The 18,689-nt window shown below is 43.8% G+C and overlaps 1 protein-coding gene across 1 annotated transcript in view; it reads left to right on the top strand.

Annotated features, from left to right (window-relative positions):
• Positions 1-18,689, top strand: part of Alk (ALK receptor tyrosine kinase) — a 689,643-nt gene that overhangs the window by 579,406 nt on the left and 91,548 nt on the right. The window contains exon 9 of the mRNA XM_074049423.1: positions 16,224-16,393. Coding sequence (XP_073905524.1) covers positions 16,224-16,393 — 170 coding nt within the window. The remainder of the gene's footprint in view (positions 1-16,223; positions 16,394-18,689) is intronic.

Below are 18,689 nucleotides of genomic sequence, written 5' to 3'. Positions count from 1 at the left end.
CTTTGATTAGCTGCTGGGTTTGTTGAGTTCAGGGCAGAAGGCGAGCCGTCAGGCTCCACCAGGTCTGCATGGACTAGCTGGCCTGGAGGAAGGAGACCCACACTTTGTTTCATTAAAGCCAGCAAATGTGGCCCACAGAGACATGGGGAGAAGACTGGCATGTGGAATTGACCTCTGCCATCCATTAAGCCTGGCCAAAGCCCCTGGAAAAGGAGTCCCCTATGGTGCAGACCCCTAAAGGCTAGAGCCCATGGAATTTTTTAGCGAATTTTTCTCTGGTTGATTTTGTAAGACTTTTCAGGGTGCTGGTTATCATTCCTGGAAACAAGCCCTTCCTTTCTCTCCAGCCTTTCAGTGTGAGTCAGAAGCAAAATAAGGTGAAGTCACTGTGTTGATTGGGCTCATTCAAGCTTGGCCCCACGTCCTTCCCGCAGGCAGACAAATAGGACTTTCAAGTGGGGAAAAGAGAGGAACTTTTCTGACTGCTGTGTTTTTAAAGTTTATTGAACTCAATGGCAAAATTCCCTGGGGAAAGGCAAGAAGAAGATAAGGGTAATAGTCATTATTGTAAGGTAACTTGAGGTGGGGAGGGGCTCTGCCCTCAGCAGCCCCCACCAAACCCTCAACAAGGTGGGGCTGGGAAGATGAGTAGGCATTTTTGATTCAGCTCACTTTATGGAGCAGATCATACATGTCAGGGGCTTTCCCACACATGATCCATGTTGAGATGTAAGCTGGCTGCCTGTGGAGATAGGCGCAGCTTATCTTGGCAAGGCAGGGAAGAAATGTACTCAAGACCCAAACCAGCAAACACAAATCAAGACCAAACCTAGACCTGTGACTCTGAACGTCATGCTCTTTCTATTATGTGGCCCTGTAGGCCACAGGGCTCCTTCTCAGCATAGGGTGAGTTGATGGGTTTCAACAGCATCAGGCAATACAATCAACTCACTCAGGCCACCCGCTGTGAATTCCTCACCTCCTCGGGAGGCAGAAGGGCAATACCACCCTGTTTGTAACCAGAGGGACATTGCAACTTGTCCACAGGACTCAAGTGCTATTTGTTCATTATGTGCCTTGTTCTTGGCCCCACGTGGTCTAACTAATGTTGACCGATCTGGAAGGAAAAGCACCGCAAATCCTCATGGGCTTGGTCCTGAGTAAGGTTGTTGTTTTGATATCCAGTCTACCTTTCTGCAGAGGACACGTGTTCATGTAGGGAAAAGGAAGCTGCACCCTTCCCTTTCTCCTGTGTCATTGTTCCCTGTGTCATTGTTGACAGTTGACCAGTGGGAAAATGAGCCAGTCCCTACTAAGATCAGCCTGTGACCAGCCTCTGTCCCTGTGTGGCTAAGCAGTGCAGCATAAACACATGGTGGTGGTTGCAGAAACCCTCTTTGAAAGTAGCTGGGGACCAGTGCCAAGCCAGAGGGATTCCAGGATAGCATCATCTCTACTCCCTCCCTCCAAGCATAGGCCCCTTTGTTCAGGTATTAAAGGGCCAAGGTATCCATAAAATAGCCCCCATCTCATCTGATGTTCCAACTTCTCTGCAGTGTCAGAATGTTCTTCGTCATCTCAGGAAGAAGGAAGTCCAGCCTCGGGCTTCAGTGCTTGCCTCAGTTAAGACCAAAGCCAAGCAAGGTATGGAGGGTGCACAGGAGGCTATGCAGAAGGATCATGACTCTGAGGTCAGCCAGGAATACATGACAAGTTCTAGGGATACATAACCAGGGCTACACAGCAAGACCCTGTCTCCAAAAACAATTCCAACAGGACTTACTGGGGATTTTTTCACATTCTCTGTTCTCTGCACATGCAGTGGGTCTTGGAGAAAGCCACTTGGAAAATGCCTTCTGTTGTGGATTTGGGAGCCATGGGTCAGTAAAGTAATTTACCAAGACAAAGAATAGAAGAAGTCCTCCTCCACACCTGCCTCCTACTCTGGGACCAAGGTCAAGATCTGGTGCTAGATATATAACATCCACCTGGGTTTTCTACTCTCTGCCCAGATGGGCATAATTTTGGGCCCAGCAGGAAACACAGGCCCCTATGGCTTCTACAGAGTGAGGCTGACATCTGGAGCAAGGCAGAGCAGCATGAGGGCCCCACTTAGCTGCCTCCCTCCCGTCCCATGGTCCAACAGCCAAGACAACTCCTGTGTCTAGAGGAATCCAGCTGGCCACACGTGCTCAGAGCAAAAGGAGCTCACTGAGGCAGTGTGGCGTCATAGGAACTGCAGAGGCCAGGTGTCACAGAGACCTTGGAAGAATCCTACCACTTTCTACCCGGGAGTCCTCCAGCATACTACCTTGCTCCTCTCAGTTTCCATATTCTTGGCAGAATTTCTTGAGACAAGGAATAAAAAGTATCCAACCTGAGTCAGGCATAGGGGTACACACCTATAATCTCAGCTACTCAGGAGACAGAGGTAGGAGAATATTATTTTGAGGGCAGCCTGGGCAAAAGCAAAAGAACCCTATCTGAAAGACAAACTAAAAGCAAAAGGACTGGGGGATGCCTCAAGTGATAGAACACTTGCCTAGCAAGTGCACCCTGAATTTAAACTCCAGTACTGGGGGGGGGAAGTGCCCAGCCCAGATCTAGACACAATTAGAGTAAGGGTCCCCACTACTCTATGGCTGCTAGTACAATTAGACCTTGGCAATGCTGAGATTAAGGTTGGGCCTGCCCTACGGAAGGAGCCTAAATAGGAAACCTTGACTTCTGCTCTGCCCTGGGCTACTTGCTATGCAGGATTAGGGGGTGTTTCCAGATCAGTGTTGGGGTCCTAGAAAGCAGCAGACCCCTGTCACATCCTCTACCATCACCAGCAGCTATTCTCTCCACCCTGGTGGTCCTGGGGAGCAATTTCTTCCTGCCAGTACAAATCTAAAGACAGCAATAACCACTTGCCTTTATCTGGCCCCTGTATACAGGGTCCTTCCCAGTTCCTTTGAGGGACAATGACATTGTCACCCTCTTTCAAATGCAAGAGGGAAGCTCTGGGAGGGAGCCCTCACCATGCAGTTGGCTGCAGCTCAGTGGAGTGTCTGTGGGATATTAGAGCACCTCTGCTTTCCCCAGGATTCCAGAAGGCCTGTGGATGGGACAGTGGCTATAAATGAGGTGACGTCTGCCCCAGGAAAGGAGCAGAACTTGGAGGAAACTAAGGCAGGGAGCAAGTCTGGTGAACAGCACAGAGCAGCCCATCACAAGGGTGACTGTTCTACTAAAGATTTCTTTTTAAACATTAAAACAGATGTCAGTTCTATATTTTATTCCCTAACATGCCTGTTTGCATATAAAAAGTGACACATTGCTTAACATTGGGTGACTGATGCTTAAGAAGGTAGACAGACCCTCACGGTCCTGTGACTTTGGGGACACTTAGGAACACTGGGAAGGCAAATGGAAGAACCCCACTGCATGAGGCCTCCCTACCTTGCATAATCTCTCTCTGTGCCTGCTGGTCAGGATTAGGTCTGTAGAGGGTGCATTTTGAAGAGCACCAAACCTACCTTGGTCACCTCTGAAGACAGGGTCAACTATGACTGCCTCCCCCACCCCCTGCTCCACTCCACCCCTCACCCTGGGAGTCTGAGGCTGACAGCTTGTCTGTCTGAAAGACAATCATCTCAGAAAGCCTTAGCTGGGGCCTAAGCTTGTGAGACTTTGTATTTGGTGTGGAGGGCTGGGTGGAATGCTTTTGAGGCATTTTCCCAATGGCTTTTCCCCAAGATCTACTCTGTGAGTTTGGGATTTGAGGCTCCACTTTAGGCCTCTAATGACAACCATCCCATACACCTGTATCAGCATCACTATAAAAAGAATCCCCTATGCATCTCAGGTTACAGAGCCTCTCCACCTCCTTATGGCTGCCCTGGGAGTGAATGAATCGTCCCCTTTCTACAGATGAGGAACCTGAGCTAGGGCAATGGGCCACTTGACTAGCTCAAGGAACTCACAGACATCTAGCAGGAAGGTCAAGCCAGGGAGGGTCACAGAGGACCACTGTAGTGTGGTGAACCAGCAAGTACTGATTTCCAACCATGTGGCCAGCTATGGGGGAGACAGACTCCAGGAGTCCAGAATCTCTTCGACCTGTTTATTCAACAGAAAAGTTAAGAAAACTTATTTTCAGCACAAAAGGCTCTGGTCTTCAGGTCACTTAAAGATCACTCAGCTGTGTAATCACTAAAAGCAGTCAAAAGTCTTCATGAGAGCCCTTGATCATCCTAACTCTTGCACTATAGGAGAAAATAATCCTCCCTTAGTCTGGGGCTGGAGAAGGGATCCTTAGTGTCAGTAAAGATAACTCAGGATGTATTTTTAAAATATTGATCCCCTAGTATAAGGCTGACTCTGTGCTGAGCATTTCACCTTCGTGTTCTCGTGATCAAGAGACTGGGGAAGTGTAAGCCTCATTTACTGATGCAGAAACTGCTGCTTAGGGAGCTTAATCTCTTGCCCACCTGCTAGGAAGTGGCAGAACCACAATTCAAACCAGGTCTGCCCAACTCCAAAGTCAAATCCGTAAGCGCTCTAAGGTCATTGGACTTAATTTAGGTCACCTGAGGTTAAAATCCTAGCTCTGCCCCACTTCGGAGCCCTCTGACCTCAAGCAAATCACATCCCCTAATTGGGGATAAAAATACCTGTTTTATTTGCTGTGTGAGGTCATTACCAGCATCAGATGAAAATGGGAAAACTCTTTGTAATCTTCACAATGCTTTATGAGTGGCAGTAATTATTGTTATTATCCCTCCTCTTGCCTTGCTCAGACGTGAGGAAGTTGCCGCTGTAGATATTTTGTGTTCTTATTTCCCCTCTTGGTCAATCAGCAATGTGTAGGCGGGCTGGAAGCACTGTTTTACTTGCAATAGCACCAGGAGAACATGCCTAATAAACCCACTTAATCAATAATTAATTAATTGCACAGCTCCTCAAGGATAGGGGCTAGCAAGAAGACTCTTCATTGAGTCTCAAGGATCCAACAAATGAGGTCCTACTGAGATTTCTGAGCCAAAGTCATTCTTAGTTCTGCTTCTAGAGTTAGGAGCCCTCTGGAGCCTTGCATTCTGTCACCGCTTATTGTGATGTGGTTGACTCTGCCAGAATACGTGCTAATGGGCTAAAGTAATCAACAGCCATTGTAATTGCAGTTAGACATAATTAATTTAATACCTTTGAGCCATTCAAAATTAATACCTCCTCCATTACATGAAAGTGAGGCATGTGAAGAGTTACTGTCAAGGCTCAGGGGTGTGAATAAAATCTTCCTTGGCCCTTGGCACAGGCTTGGGTCTCATTCAAAAGTAGTGTGTTAGGCACAGGCTCTCTGTGTCCCACTGGTGATCACTTTAACACATTCATGTGGCCCATATACAGAGGAGCACCCTAGTGAGAACACAGACCTTCCCACGTGTCAGGGGATTGTTCCTGGGGGATCTGGTCCCCTGCAGACACTCTTTTATCTCCTTGAGTCTCTGCTCCTCCCAAGGGGTGTCCATGAAGGTTGTAGGAGTTTCTTTGCACAGAGTTGATCCTGCTCCCCAGCAAAAAGATTACAAGGCTATTCCTCTGTGTCATCTCTAATGCACAAAGAGAAACTGAGGCACAGAAGAGGCTGTTCAACCAAAATCACACATACCATGACATTGCATCTCAGAAGAAGGAATCATTCTTTTCTTTCTATAATACTGGAAAGAAATCAAAGTGCCAAGACATCCAGTGATAGATACGATAATCTCAGAAAGCCTTAACTGGGGCCTATGGGAGATAAAAACTAAACTGAAGACCCAGTGCAGTGGCTCACAGCTGTAATCCTAGTTATTCAGGAGGCACAGATTGAGAAGATCGAGTTTTGAGGCCAGCCCCTGGCAAAAAGTTTGTGAGGCCCCATCTCAACTAATGGCTAGGCACAGTAGCATGCACCTATATTCCTAGCTACATCAGGAAGCACAAATAGGAGAAGCACTATCCATGCCAGTCTTCAGAATAAGTAACTAATGCAGAAAAAGCTGCTGAAGTGGCTCAAGTGGTAGAGCACCTGCCTGGCAAGTGGGACGACCTTAGTTCAACCCCGAGTACAAAAATAAAAGCTAGCCTGAAAATACAGCATCCATCCTCTTCTGGTTTTTTGGTTTTATTTTTGTGGTACTGAGTTTGAACTCAGGGCCCTCACCTTGAGCCGCTCCACCAGCCATTTTATATGATGGGTTTTTTCGAGATAGGGTCTCGAAAACTATTTGCCTGGGCTGGCTTCGAATCGCGATCGTCCTGATCTCTGCCTCTTGAGTAGCTAGGATTATAGGCCTGAGCCACTGGTGCTTTTAATGAGCTGTTTGTCTCTAACGTGGTGGTCCCTACCTGCCCTTTCCAACAGAGGGGAGCAGAACTAACATTTATCCTATGATCTGATTAAGACCCTGTAGTATATCTCCAACAAGAGTACTACTGACTCCATTTTACAGATGAAGACACTGAGGCTCTGCTGTCATTTCTGTAATAAATGAAAACCAGACCAGTCTTTCTGATTCCAAAGCCCCTCCCTGCTCTGTCCACAGCATTGTACCACCCCATCTCTCTAAAGCCCCCACCTGTCCTGGGTCCTTCACAAAGTCCACAGCTCAGGCAGGAGAGCTCTGTTCTCTCTAAGGCAGGACAAAAGACAGCACTTCTTATTTTCCAACAACATCAGAGCCCTCTTTCTCTGCCTTTGTTTTAATGTTGCACATTGTTTTCTCTGATTATAAAGTTCTCTGTGTTCATTGCAGAACATTAGGATAAGACAGTAAAGTATGAACAAGAAAAGCAAAATCACCCACAATTCTATCCACCAAAGATAACCCCTATTTCCAGGTGGGTACATTTCCTTCCAGGCAGATATGTATAGAGTTGAACATAATATAGATATAGGTAGGGCTTATATAAATTTGGTTTCAGGCCATACAAACATTTTTTGTCTTCTTTATTCACTTAATTTTAAATTTTCATATACCAATATTATTCCTCATAAATATGCCCTTAATTGTTGTATACCCTAAATTTAAATTTATTTTATGGTTTTTGTTCTAGTTGTCAAAAGTCATAAATGTTCACTGTCAAAAATATGAAAAAGAGCCAGGTGATAGCAGCTCAAGCCTATAATCTTAATTTACCTGGGGGGCTGATATCAGGAGGATCGCAGTTCTAGGCCAGCCTGGGCAAGTACTTTGTGATACCCCATCTCCAAAATAACCAGAGCAAAATGGACTGGAAGTGTGGCTCAAGTGGTAGAGCACCTGCTTTCCAGGCACAAATCCCAGAGTTCAAACTCCAGTCCCATCAAAAAAAAAAAAAGAAAGAAAGATAGACAGATATTTGTGTATGAAAAGAAAGAAAAGATCTAAGAAGAAAAATAAATACCTGTAACTCCATAACCAGCCAGGTGATGATAATATATATAGATATAGATATATATGTACACACACACATATATATCCATGTTTTTACTAAGGGGACATGTGGATGTCCCTGGCTGAGTGGTCCCTGACTTCATACAATGTGATCCTTAGAAAGAAAGGCAGGAGGTAGTGTCTTTAGGAAGGATTCTGGTCTTTTAAGTTCTCTGCATGACCAGGAATCCAGCATTTCTTAAGCATCCATAATTGCAAGTGCTTGCCAGTATCACATTTTATTTGCTTATAATCAAAAAATCTGCATCTGGTCAGCTTCTTGCTGTGTCAGGTTGATTTTTCATTAGGCTATTTATAGCTAGAGAGTTGGTGTTTATTTTTTTCCAGGTAAATTAGAAGATGGTGAACAAAAACACTGGACTTTGCATTGAGTCAATATTCTCTGCTGAAGTTAATAAGATACCATGTTGAGATCAGGGAACTCTCTTAAAATTACAAGTTCATATCCAGAAATCACAACCCTGTGGCATCTTAAGTAGGGGGGACCCTTGATTCCCCTCCAGAGCTTGTTTGGATGTCTCTGATAACAATTCCAATCCTGGTCATCCAATCTCTGCTGGGTGACCCCAATGTAGGGAGTACCCAGGGTACTTGTCACACACCAACCAAGTTCCTTTTTTGCATGTTTCTGTCTGCTAAAATGTGTTTCCCTGTGTTGAAGTGAAGTACACTTTGGAGCATCCATCCTGGGTGTTTGTCTGTACTATAAGAACTCCCTTTGACCTCCAGAAATCTGAAGAAAGACAGCAGTCCTCCCACTAGCATTTCCTACATCTGAGCATGCCGTATGGATATTATTTGATACTATTGAGTTTCAGGCTAAATTCCATTATGATATTTTCTTATGGGTTCAAGAGATTGTTCTGAAGCTGCCACGAGGTATGCCTAACAAACGCAGGGCACATTCTAGACATAAAATTGCGGTAATTACCTCTGGAGGAGGAGAGGGCCATGAGACAAATAATAGCGTTAGGCCTAGCCACAATGCTGCTCCTGCTTTACATACAGGACTTTAATTAATAAAATGACAAACACTGGTACCACATAATTGGAAAGTCTATCAGGCTCCACTGAGAGGCAGAGAAAAAAGGTCCTTGTGAAAGGGCCAGCTGGAGCCAGGAGACATAATTGCTGGTGGCGTGCTCCTGGTGTTGTCTCTTTTCACTTGTCTCACTTGCCGTCTGCATGTAAAAGAGTTTATTAGCCAAAAGCTGCCATTTAGAACCTATATCTATTAGGCTGTGTCCAGAAGGTTCAAACTTTTTATTGTTACAGGCTCAAACAAGTGTTATTTCCCATAAATATAATTTTGGACTAATAAAAGATTCCTCATATTTGTGTGAATACACACACACACATATACATGATTTTTAATTGGATGGCAGGGACAATGGTTGTAAATGGCTTAAAATTCACTATCTCCCTAATTTAAAAGTATTTCTCAGATAAGATTTTGTTAAAATATAAATTCTGATTCAGTAGAGCTGGTGGCGGGGGAGGTATCTGTGTCCTTGAATTTATAACAAGCTCCCAGGTAATACTAACCAACACTGCTGGTCCACAGACCCCATTATGAGCAAAAAGGACTATCAAAATATATTACATGTCTACAGCACTATAGGTATGGTAGAAAGAACATAGAACAGAGTGTGGGCCCAGAAACTGTGGGTGACTGACTTCCCCTCTCTAAGCCCTGGGTTCTGCCTTTGAAAAATGGCCATAATAATATCTACGTGAAGGAATGTTGTGAGTATCAAGTGAGACAGCATAATTATAAGTGCATAGTGCAGCTTTCTGGCATTAATAGTCTACTAACTAATGACCTCATATCCTACAGACCACCAGATAGAAATAGGTACTACAATCAAATTCCAAGAGTGTTTTGTGCCTACTCTGGCATTGGAACCTTGTTGTCAAGGTGGCATGACATCAGAGGGGCTCTTTAGGTCTGTATAAGGGAAATGGAAGTCTGAAAGGGAGACTTGAGCCCATACTCTGCTTTAGAAAACACAATGCTCTGTACCCTTAGACACAAGTAATTAATAAGGAAAACTCAGGAAGATGACACCAGTCCTCTAGTTCTAATTAAAAAGCCGGTGACAACCTTACCCTGCAGATCCAAGAGGGTGTTCTGGCTTAGGTTGTTCCTGCTCACCCTCAGCCCAGAGGTCTTCTCACTCCCTGGGTTGTTGTTAACTAGCCTGGAGCTAAGTCAGCAGCCCCATGAAGGTCTTCTGCTGAGGGCTGTGTCCTCCCCACCCCCTCCCCAGAAGAATCACTTCCGCTATGACAGGTACATTTTAAGCCATTACTTACTGATTAAGAATTGCCTCTTACTCCAAGTCCAAGATGAAAATGGACCCCTCACTGAGAGGACCCGGCTACTCCTTGCGCTAAGTAACCCCATCTCCCCAGTGGCCTTAACCCAGGCTGCACTTTAGAATCACCTAGAGGGATTTTAAAGCCCACTGATGCCCAGAACCTACCCAAGACTACTTCAGTCAAAATCTCTAGGCTGGATCCTGGACACTGGGCAGTGTGGAAAGCCCCCAGGTGAATCTAATTTGCAGTCCAGGTTGAAAACCACTGGTGTCACCATGCCATTAACATCACATGGGCACCACTCCACGTTCGGTGTCTCACTCAGTCTTTATAACCATTTTCCCAGGTAGGGAGCATATGGTTATGATCACAAGTTTTGCTCGAACAAAACAAAGGCTCAGAGGAGGTCGGCAGTAGGCTGAGGTCACACCATTAATACACTTTAATTGTGGAGCATGAACTCCCAGTTGTGCCATCATCAACAACCCAGGAAACGAGGATGGTTTGAAGATCCCCTAGAGAGTCAGTGTTGGCGCAAATGGCAGTTGTTTGCAGTGTATTCTGGAAAGGTAGTGGATGAGTCACAGGAGCCCAAGGTTTAGGCCCCAGAGGCTGCTCTCTTAACTAAGTGCTGATTCTGACTCAGGATGTCTGGGGCCAGACCAAAAAGCCTGTGTTTTTAGAAAGTTCCCAGGCAACACTGAAGATAGGGGTGTGAGGACCACTCTCTGAAAAGCAAAGCAGGACTGCCTCTTAGAGACAGAATCTGGAAGTCACAAGGGATGTTACTACAGGTGGGCAGTAAACCAGGTGAAAGACACGAGGTTCTGGGCTGCTGTATCTTGAGGAGGGAGAGCACCTGCTAGGCACATTGGCTTACTGAGTACTCAGTGGATAAAAAACAAATGGCCCAAACACATTTACTAGCTATTTAGTGACTCCCAGTGTTATCTTTTGTACCTATTCTAGAATTAGACACCAGTAGAACTCAGACAGGGCAGGCCTTGACTTGAGTTGTGACCATAGATAGGTATTTTATGCTATAAACATACATGGTACCATTATAAGATAAAATGAAAGGTGATTTTTAAATTCTCCTATTTGTTCATAGCAAGTGGCATGAAAGGTGATTTTTAAATTCTCCTATTTGTTCATAGCAAGTGGCTGTCTTGACCTAAGTCTTGTTGATGCCAAAGGCCTTCCTAGGTCTTGCATCTTTGTTCTGTTTTTTTGTTTTATTTATTTGTTTGGTTTTTGAGACAGGGTCTCTCTATGTATCCCAGATTAGTCTGGATCTTGAAATCCACCTGCATCCATCACCCAGCTGTGTACCACCACACCCAGCCCTGTCTGTCTTCTATCTTTTGTCTTGACTCAAGTAGCTCCAATTACACTCAGCACACTTGTATTTATTCATTTAAAGTCTAACTTCCCAGCCAGATGATAAGTTCCATGAGAGCAGGGAAGATGTACTTAGTATATGGCACAGAGTAGGTAGGCAGTAAATATTTGTGAACGAATAGATAGATGATTGTGTCCTTCAAAGATGCCATAGCTTTAGCAATATCCCTTGGTGGTCAACCCAGTACTCTTTTTCTTGTCCAATCTGATTGACCTAACATATATTGCAGGAAGATAGAGGAAGCCTAACATATATTGCAGGAAGATAGAGGAAGCTGGGCAGGAGGCTGGCGCATTGCCCATTATAGGCATGACAACACTAAGCTATTGACGTTAGCAGATTATACTTCAAACTGGAAAACTCCCAAGAGCAGCCTGAGAAGTGACCAGTTTACAATATAGCCAGGGGGCTGAGAAGTGGGGAATTCTTTCCGCTTCCCTGGAAACTGACCTCTAGAATGGAGGAAAGTCTGAAGGATCTTCACAAGATTGGAAAGTTGATTTACTGCTGGAAGAGGCAGGAGTAACTGCTATGAATGTGTACCTTTTTATTCATTCTGACACTGATTGGCTCTTACCAAGTGCCCTCATGTGACAGACATTGAATACAAGATAAGTAAATAAGACAACCCCTGCCTTGAAGGACACTGTAATCCAAGGGGGATGAAGGGTGGGAAGAGAAGGCAAAGCAGCAGGGTTACACCCCTAAGTACCCCAATAGCCTCTATTACAGGACTTAAAAGGAGGAGGAAGTAATTTCTGAGAACAATGATAAGAAAGAATTCCTGAAAAGGAAATAGATTTCCTATTTTCAAGTAGAAAAAAGGAAAGAGCAGGTAGAAGCAATGGAAAGAGCTAAATCACAGAAGCAGAAAAATGCCGGACAGGTGCAAAGAAGACTGGTAGGAGGGAGTCTGGGAACTCCCATTCACTGAACTGAGACCCCATGTGGGCTTCTGAGAAAAAATCCTGGCAGGCTACCACTGACCTAGCCACTTTAAAGTAATGCAGCCACTTCGAGTCACAAAACTTTGGCTACTTAGTCATTAAAATACCCAGCCAATAACTTGTTTTGCTTTAAATTCAGGGTTTCTTTCCCTCTCTTCCTCTACCATAGTTGGTCCTATTGCAGATGGACAGCCTGTAATCAAGGAAAGGGTATGTTCACTTCTTCTCTCCTCCTCCCATGGGCATCTCAAGATGTCAGCAGCTTCTGCTGTAGTCTATTTACAGCTCCATGCATCCTCTAGGACCAGATTTAAAATGACTCCTTGTACACCTCTAGACTGTCTGGAACACACAGGCAATTTTTTTTTTGCACACTCTAGAGTGCAGGCCATCCATTACTGCCACTTCTCTTTGCTCTGCCATGAGAGTAGCTAACCAAACTTTAGATTTTCCAGGTAGGAGACAGACACTAACCCACCATGCTCCCCAAACTGCAGATGAGTATCCAGTACTCAATATGGTATCATAAAGTCACTCAATCTTCACTTTAGATGAAGAGGGAACAGCCCCATCCCTCTTAACAAAGGGTGACACAGAATTCGTGATGCACCGAAAACACATTCCAAATACTCTCCCCTAAATGTTTGCCACCAACTTTTTTTCATACCCAAAGTATAAGAGAAACGCTAAGCAGGCTCAGAAAACCAAAAATCGTATGTTCTCCCTCATATGCGGACTTTAGATCTAGGGCAAATACAGCAATGTGGTCAAACTTGGGTCACATGATAAACGGAGAGCACAAACAGGAGGTTTGGGGGTAGGTAGGAAACCCAAAACATGAAAGTGTTTGATGTCCCCACTGCAGAGGAACTAATACAGAAACCTTAAAGGGGCAGAGGCCAATATGAGAAGGGGATCAGGAACTAGTGAAAGGTCAGGTAGAGATGAACCAACTTGGGATGTAACACATTTGTACATGGAAGCAATACTAGGAATCTCTCTGTATAGCTATCCCTATCTCAACTAGCAAAAACGCTTTGTCTTTCTTATTATTGCTTATACTTTCTCTTCAACAAAATTAGAAAACAGATTCTGCCTAGAAGCATGGGGGGGGGGGTTGGGGGGAGAAGGAGGGGGTGATAGGCAGGGGGGAGAAATGGCCCAAACAATGTATGCCCATATGAATAAACGAATAATTAAAAAAAGAAATAATTGAGAATCCTGAAAAAAAAAAAAAGAGAGAGAAAGGCTAAGGATTGAGCAGCCTGTTTTCACCCACTTTTCTTCAAAGTCCTGTATCCTTGTGCTCTAACACTTCCCTCTGAAATGTGGTGTGCTATCCACTGCCTAAGTGCTTCTACCAAAATCCCTTTTTAACTTTTGTTTACACCATATATTACCTCACTCAATGGTTACTATAATCCCATAAAATAGATTGAATTAGTCCCATTGTAGAACATAGGAAACTGAGCTTCAAGATTATTAAATAACTTGACCAAAGTGGCAAGAACAAGTTTTTAATCTTGATCTCTATGATTTCAACATTCTAAGATCATTCTAGAATGAAAGCGACATGTGACTCAGCATACATGTTCAATAAATATTCGTTGAATGACTAAAAATGTTGATTTCTATAGATTATAGAGGAATATGAATGCCTTGGCTTTTCAATAGGGAATGAGAAACTATTAAAGAATGTTAAGCTCTGAGTCACAGATGGTAGTGATAAACAGGAAAATGTGACAGAGATACAGAGGATTCAGAGTGGAGAGAGCCAGGGAGAAGCACTTCAATAGATAATAGAAAAAATGCAAAGAGTAAGTTATAAAGAACATGGTGAGACTTCTTTAGAAAGAGAAATGAAGATAGAAGCCAGGTTGAAAGAATTTAAGGAAGGGCTAGCGATGTAACTCAGTGATAGAATACCTGCCTACCTTGTGTAACACCCTGGGTTCAATCACCAGCACTGAGGAAGTAAGGAAGAGAAGGAGGGAGGGAGGGAGGATGGACTTAAAGAGAGAGGAGACAAAAAAGGAAATGGAAGCAGCAGTTGCCACGATATTGACACAGAAATGAGTTGCAAACCAGAGGAGTTAGCTAACAGGATCAAATAAATGGTATTTTTCCAGAATGAGTAGAATCTGATCTTCTTTGTAGAAGAGAAACCAGAAGGTAGAGACACTGAAGGTGCTAGAGAAAGGAGGGTAGTAATTGAAAGAGCAAGGACTTGGAGGGTGGTATGAAATGGGAAGTGGTGAACAGAGAAGGAAATGAAGGATGAATCTTTCTCTAAGGCAGGAAAAGAAGAGGTAGGTAAATAGACACTTATGCTGTGAATGGGGGAGGCAGGGAGAGACCAACAGAGATTGTACTTGATATAGTAGATCTTCCTCAGTAAGGGAGAAATCTAATTAATGGATCAGGAGTTGGGGACCAGAAGGTAGAACATCAGTGTCTGAGAGGGAGGTTGAAACAACCATTGTACTGCATGTGTCCAGAAATCAAATGTGGAAATCCACAAAGGATGAATAAGTACCACCAACCATCCAGGACAGTTGAGGGTCAACAGTATGAATTTACAGAAGTCTAAATCCACAAAGTTCTATGGCCAAGGGGCAAGAGGAGAAAAAGCTTGTGTCTAGCATCATTCTAAGCAGGGCATCACATGGCATGTGTTGAAGACTGAGAGAGTTTGAGTTAACCAGGGTAGGATTAAACTTTCAAATCATGATGTCCAGACACAGAAGACAGCTGAGTAGACCAGAAAAAAAATTAACAGATTCACTTGATTATTCTGGGGGGTGGGATTCAAAGGAGATAAGTGTTTGCTTTCCTAGATACAAGAAAATGGAAAAGGTACAAATGAATAGGCTGTAGTAATAGAACAGGATTACCAGGTTGATCAGTTCTTAGGGACTCCAGTACCCAGGTGTGGCATTATTAATGATGGGTTTTGTATGTAAGACAGTGGGAAGTCTGTGACTGTCGTAGTTAGTGGTGATTAACCTCTTCAATCAAATTTTGAGACAACCATGAAACAGGGAGTGGGAGACAAAGGAGTGGTGATTTACAGAAAAGCAGATCTTCAAACAATGAGAATCAGAAAACATGGTGCATGCTGGCTGATTAGAACTCCAGCTTGCCATAGGACACATGTTCTACTTCTTTCTACAATAAGCTTTTGGTTATTACAAAGTCTGAACTGGAGTATCTAAGCAATGATAGGATGCAGTTGTCTTAAATTTTAGATGTTGTTTATAGGTTATTTCTATCAAACCTACAAACCTCTATTATTTTAAACACAAAGATCAGAGACCTTGTTTGTAGTATGTACCGCCTATGAATAAGATTGTATTTGAACTTTCTTAGAAAGAATATGAGTTATAATTCCCTTTTAAATGTCTAAAGAATGATGACTGGGTGGTAGGGAGGTTGACCATGTAAGTAAATGTAAGTAAATTACATGTAAGTTAAAAACAATAAAATTTTAAAAAAAGAAAAAAGAATGATGTCGTAGAAACCTTTCTTAAAAGCACAATGAAACATATGATCATAGCTTCCTTTCAGTAAAGTGGATATCCTCATTTTGGAAGACAACCATATTGAAAGATCTTTGCCTGACATTTGTCTGTTCTTTGTCCATAGGATCTCCAGTTAGTTAACATATAACATGGCACTATCAAATATAATTATTATTAGAAGAAACAAAAATCTACTATAGCTAAGTCACTAAAAGAAATTGAGTCCAAAAAACCACTTGCATAAGGTCACAAAGTGAGTTAAATCCATTGACAAAATCTTTTGACTACTCTTTAGGAAATTCATTGAATGTTGTACTGATCTACCTCTGAGTAAATCTTGTAAAATTTAGAATGATATCATTAACCTGAACAAAGTTCTGAATCGTCCACTGGTTGTTCCTGCCCTGCTCCTTTAATTTTAATGAAAGCCACTTTGGACAACAGTGAGTGAAATCAGGTGGTGGGTGTCTACTCTCCTGGATGGACCAACCTCAGCTGAATTCCAGGAAGAGGGCCTACAATTTTCTTTCATTGTTAACCCCTTATTCTCTGACTCTTCCCTTCTTCACAGCTCCGAATGTCCTGGCTCATCCGTGGAGTTTTGAGAGGAAATGTGTCCTTGGTGCTGGTGGAAAACAAAACCGGGAAGGAGCAGAGCAGAATGATCTGGGAAGTGGCCACCAATGAAGGCTTGAACCTGTGGCAGTGGACAGTGCTGCCTCTCCTCAATGTGTCTGACAGGTGGGCCTCTACCCATCCCCCCACTCCCTTTTACTCTACCAGCCACAGTGCTAAAGCAGGCCAGGCCTTCCCTCCCCTATGTCCCTTACCCGAGACAAACATGTACACATTCATGTGGACATGAGCACTTTCTGCAGGTTACCAGAAGCACAAGTCTCTAAGGTACTTTGGTGCTAATGAGCATTTGTCATCTGCATCTCTCACCTGGCCTGATTAGCTGCCTCCAGCCTCTGACTGCAGAAAGAAAGAAAATTAAACAACTCAGGACTAAGAGAATGGCTCAAGTGGTAGAGCACCTGCCTGCCAAGTGTGGGGCCCTGAGTTCAAACCCCAGTACTGTTCTTAAAAAATGAGCCACTCACATTACTTCCAAATAATAACCAGGCTTTATTTGTAAATAGCATTTTCTCTTACTTGATGGGTTTTGCCTTACTTTTCCATTTGACTTTTTCTTCTTATTAATAACAGAAGACTGCAAGGCAGGTAGGCTAGGCTAATCACTGTTCCTATTCCTGTTGTTTTAAAAGGGAGAAAATAAAAATCCAAGAGGTGAACTGCCCTAAGTAAACGTCAGAGTATGGACTGACACCCAGGTCCGACTCCAAGTCTACTGCTCTGTTGAGCCAGGTCCTGAGGTGGGTTGATAAAGGTAGAGGCCAAATTTTTCAGTAAACAGAGGAGGAGAGCTTCTACTTTACCTGGTTCCTCTTTGGATTCTATCACTAATGGCTCTGTGACTTGAACAAGATCCTTGACTTCTTTGAGCCTCAGTTTGCTCCCTTTCCAACTAGAAGAGCTTTAACTCTGCATGGCACTGGAATGGAGCGATAACCTGCAGAGTTCAGCTGCCACTTCTCTCCCCAAGATGCCCCCTGCGGTCAACCTGGAGCAAGCAATGCTGGGGTAAAGATGGCCTGGCACAGCAGCGTGCGTGTGATACTCTGCTAGTCATACTAAAAACTTGACGGGTGGTGCTGATCTTTTCCAAACCAAAAGGGAAAGGGGAGGTATCACTTGTGTAAAGGGAACAGATAAATAGACCTGAAGGGAAAGCCATCTTTCATAGGCTAAATGTCAAACCCCACAACCCAGAGCAGCTTCTATGTTAGTTATGAGAGCATTCAAATTATCATCATAGTGGGCCCACCTTTAAAAAATGAAGGCCAAGAGCTCTAGGTAAGGTAGAGGGTAAGGTAGAGGCATGCAGTTGGGTTTTGAACTCTTCACCCAAACCTTACAGAATCTGCTGTTCCCTTGTGCTCATAACTGAAGCTCTGCCACCTCAGGAAGAAGACACTGTCCTAGCTCTGAGCACTCGCTGCCCACTCCTTCAGATGTGTGTGGGTTAAAGATCAAAGCCTGTGGACATCCTGAGGCTCAGTGACCCCAGGACAAATGTATTTAATTAAAGTGGAGGAACTGTGGGTGCTACCCCCCATAGACTAGACTTTGATCCTTCTGGGTTGCGGGGGCTGTGCACAGGGGAATGCAGAACATGAGGGTGATGCCAAAGCATCATCTCCTGGGAGATGCAAAATTAATTCAGATGAATCAAAGGCTTTTTTTTCTCCTGGATCCAGCAAGTCCTTTCTTTTTCATAGCCACTCCGGGGGATTTAAAGCAAGTAAGATGTTGATTCTGTTCACTCCCATCCACTAGAGTTTCTTTTAAAGGAGACTTTGTTCTCAGTCTCCCTCCTCCCTGTTAGAGGCTGTATAGCAGGTTGACATTTCTAGTATTGACCAAACTGTCCAGTGAGGATTTAGGAAAAGGCCAGCTTAGTTTGGTGATGCCTTATGACCTAATAAGTGTGCAATTACAGAAAACAAACATGCCTCCATTCACAGGGAACCTGCAAGCCACTGACAGGCTCCAGGATTGGAAGCTGCCCTCCCAGAGGCAGAGATGATCTAAAAGGCATGGAGACACCAAGCAAATGAAACTGCAGTGGAATGAGGCTAGCTGTTTTTGCTTGCTAAAATCAAGCTACATTGTAGACATAGCTGATGTATAAAACTAAAAAAGAACACTAGACAAAAGAGCAAAGACTTTAAAATCAGGTGGTTCCAAATTTTAAAATTATCTAGCCTCATACTAGTTGTGGGATCTCATCCAATTATGTAACCTCTCTGAGCCTCAGCATTCTCATCCGTAAAGTGAGAACAACTGCAGTACAACCTCACTGGATGTTCATGAGATTAAATCAAGTGATTATCGTAAGAACCTATGCAAGGCTGGAGGTATGGCTCAAGTGGTAGAGCATCTGCCTAGCAGGTGCAAGGCTCTCGGTTGAAAT

Source organism: Castor canadensis, chromosome 12 (assembly GCF_047511655.1).
Source record: "Castor canadensis chromosome 12, mCasCan1.hap1v2, whole genome shotgun sequence".
Lineage (NCBI taxonomy): Eukaryota > Metazoa > Chordata > Mammalia > Rodentia > Castoridae > Castor > Castor canadensis.
Note: the sequence above shows the minus strand (reverse complement) of the source record. Positions and strands in the feature narration are given on the sequence as shown.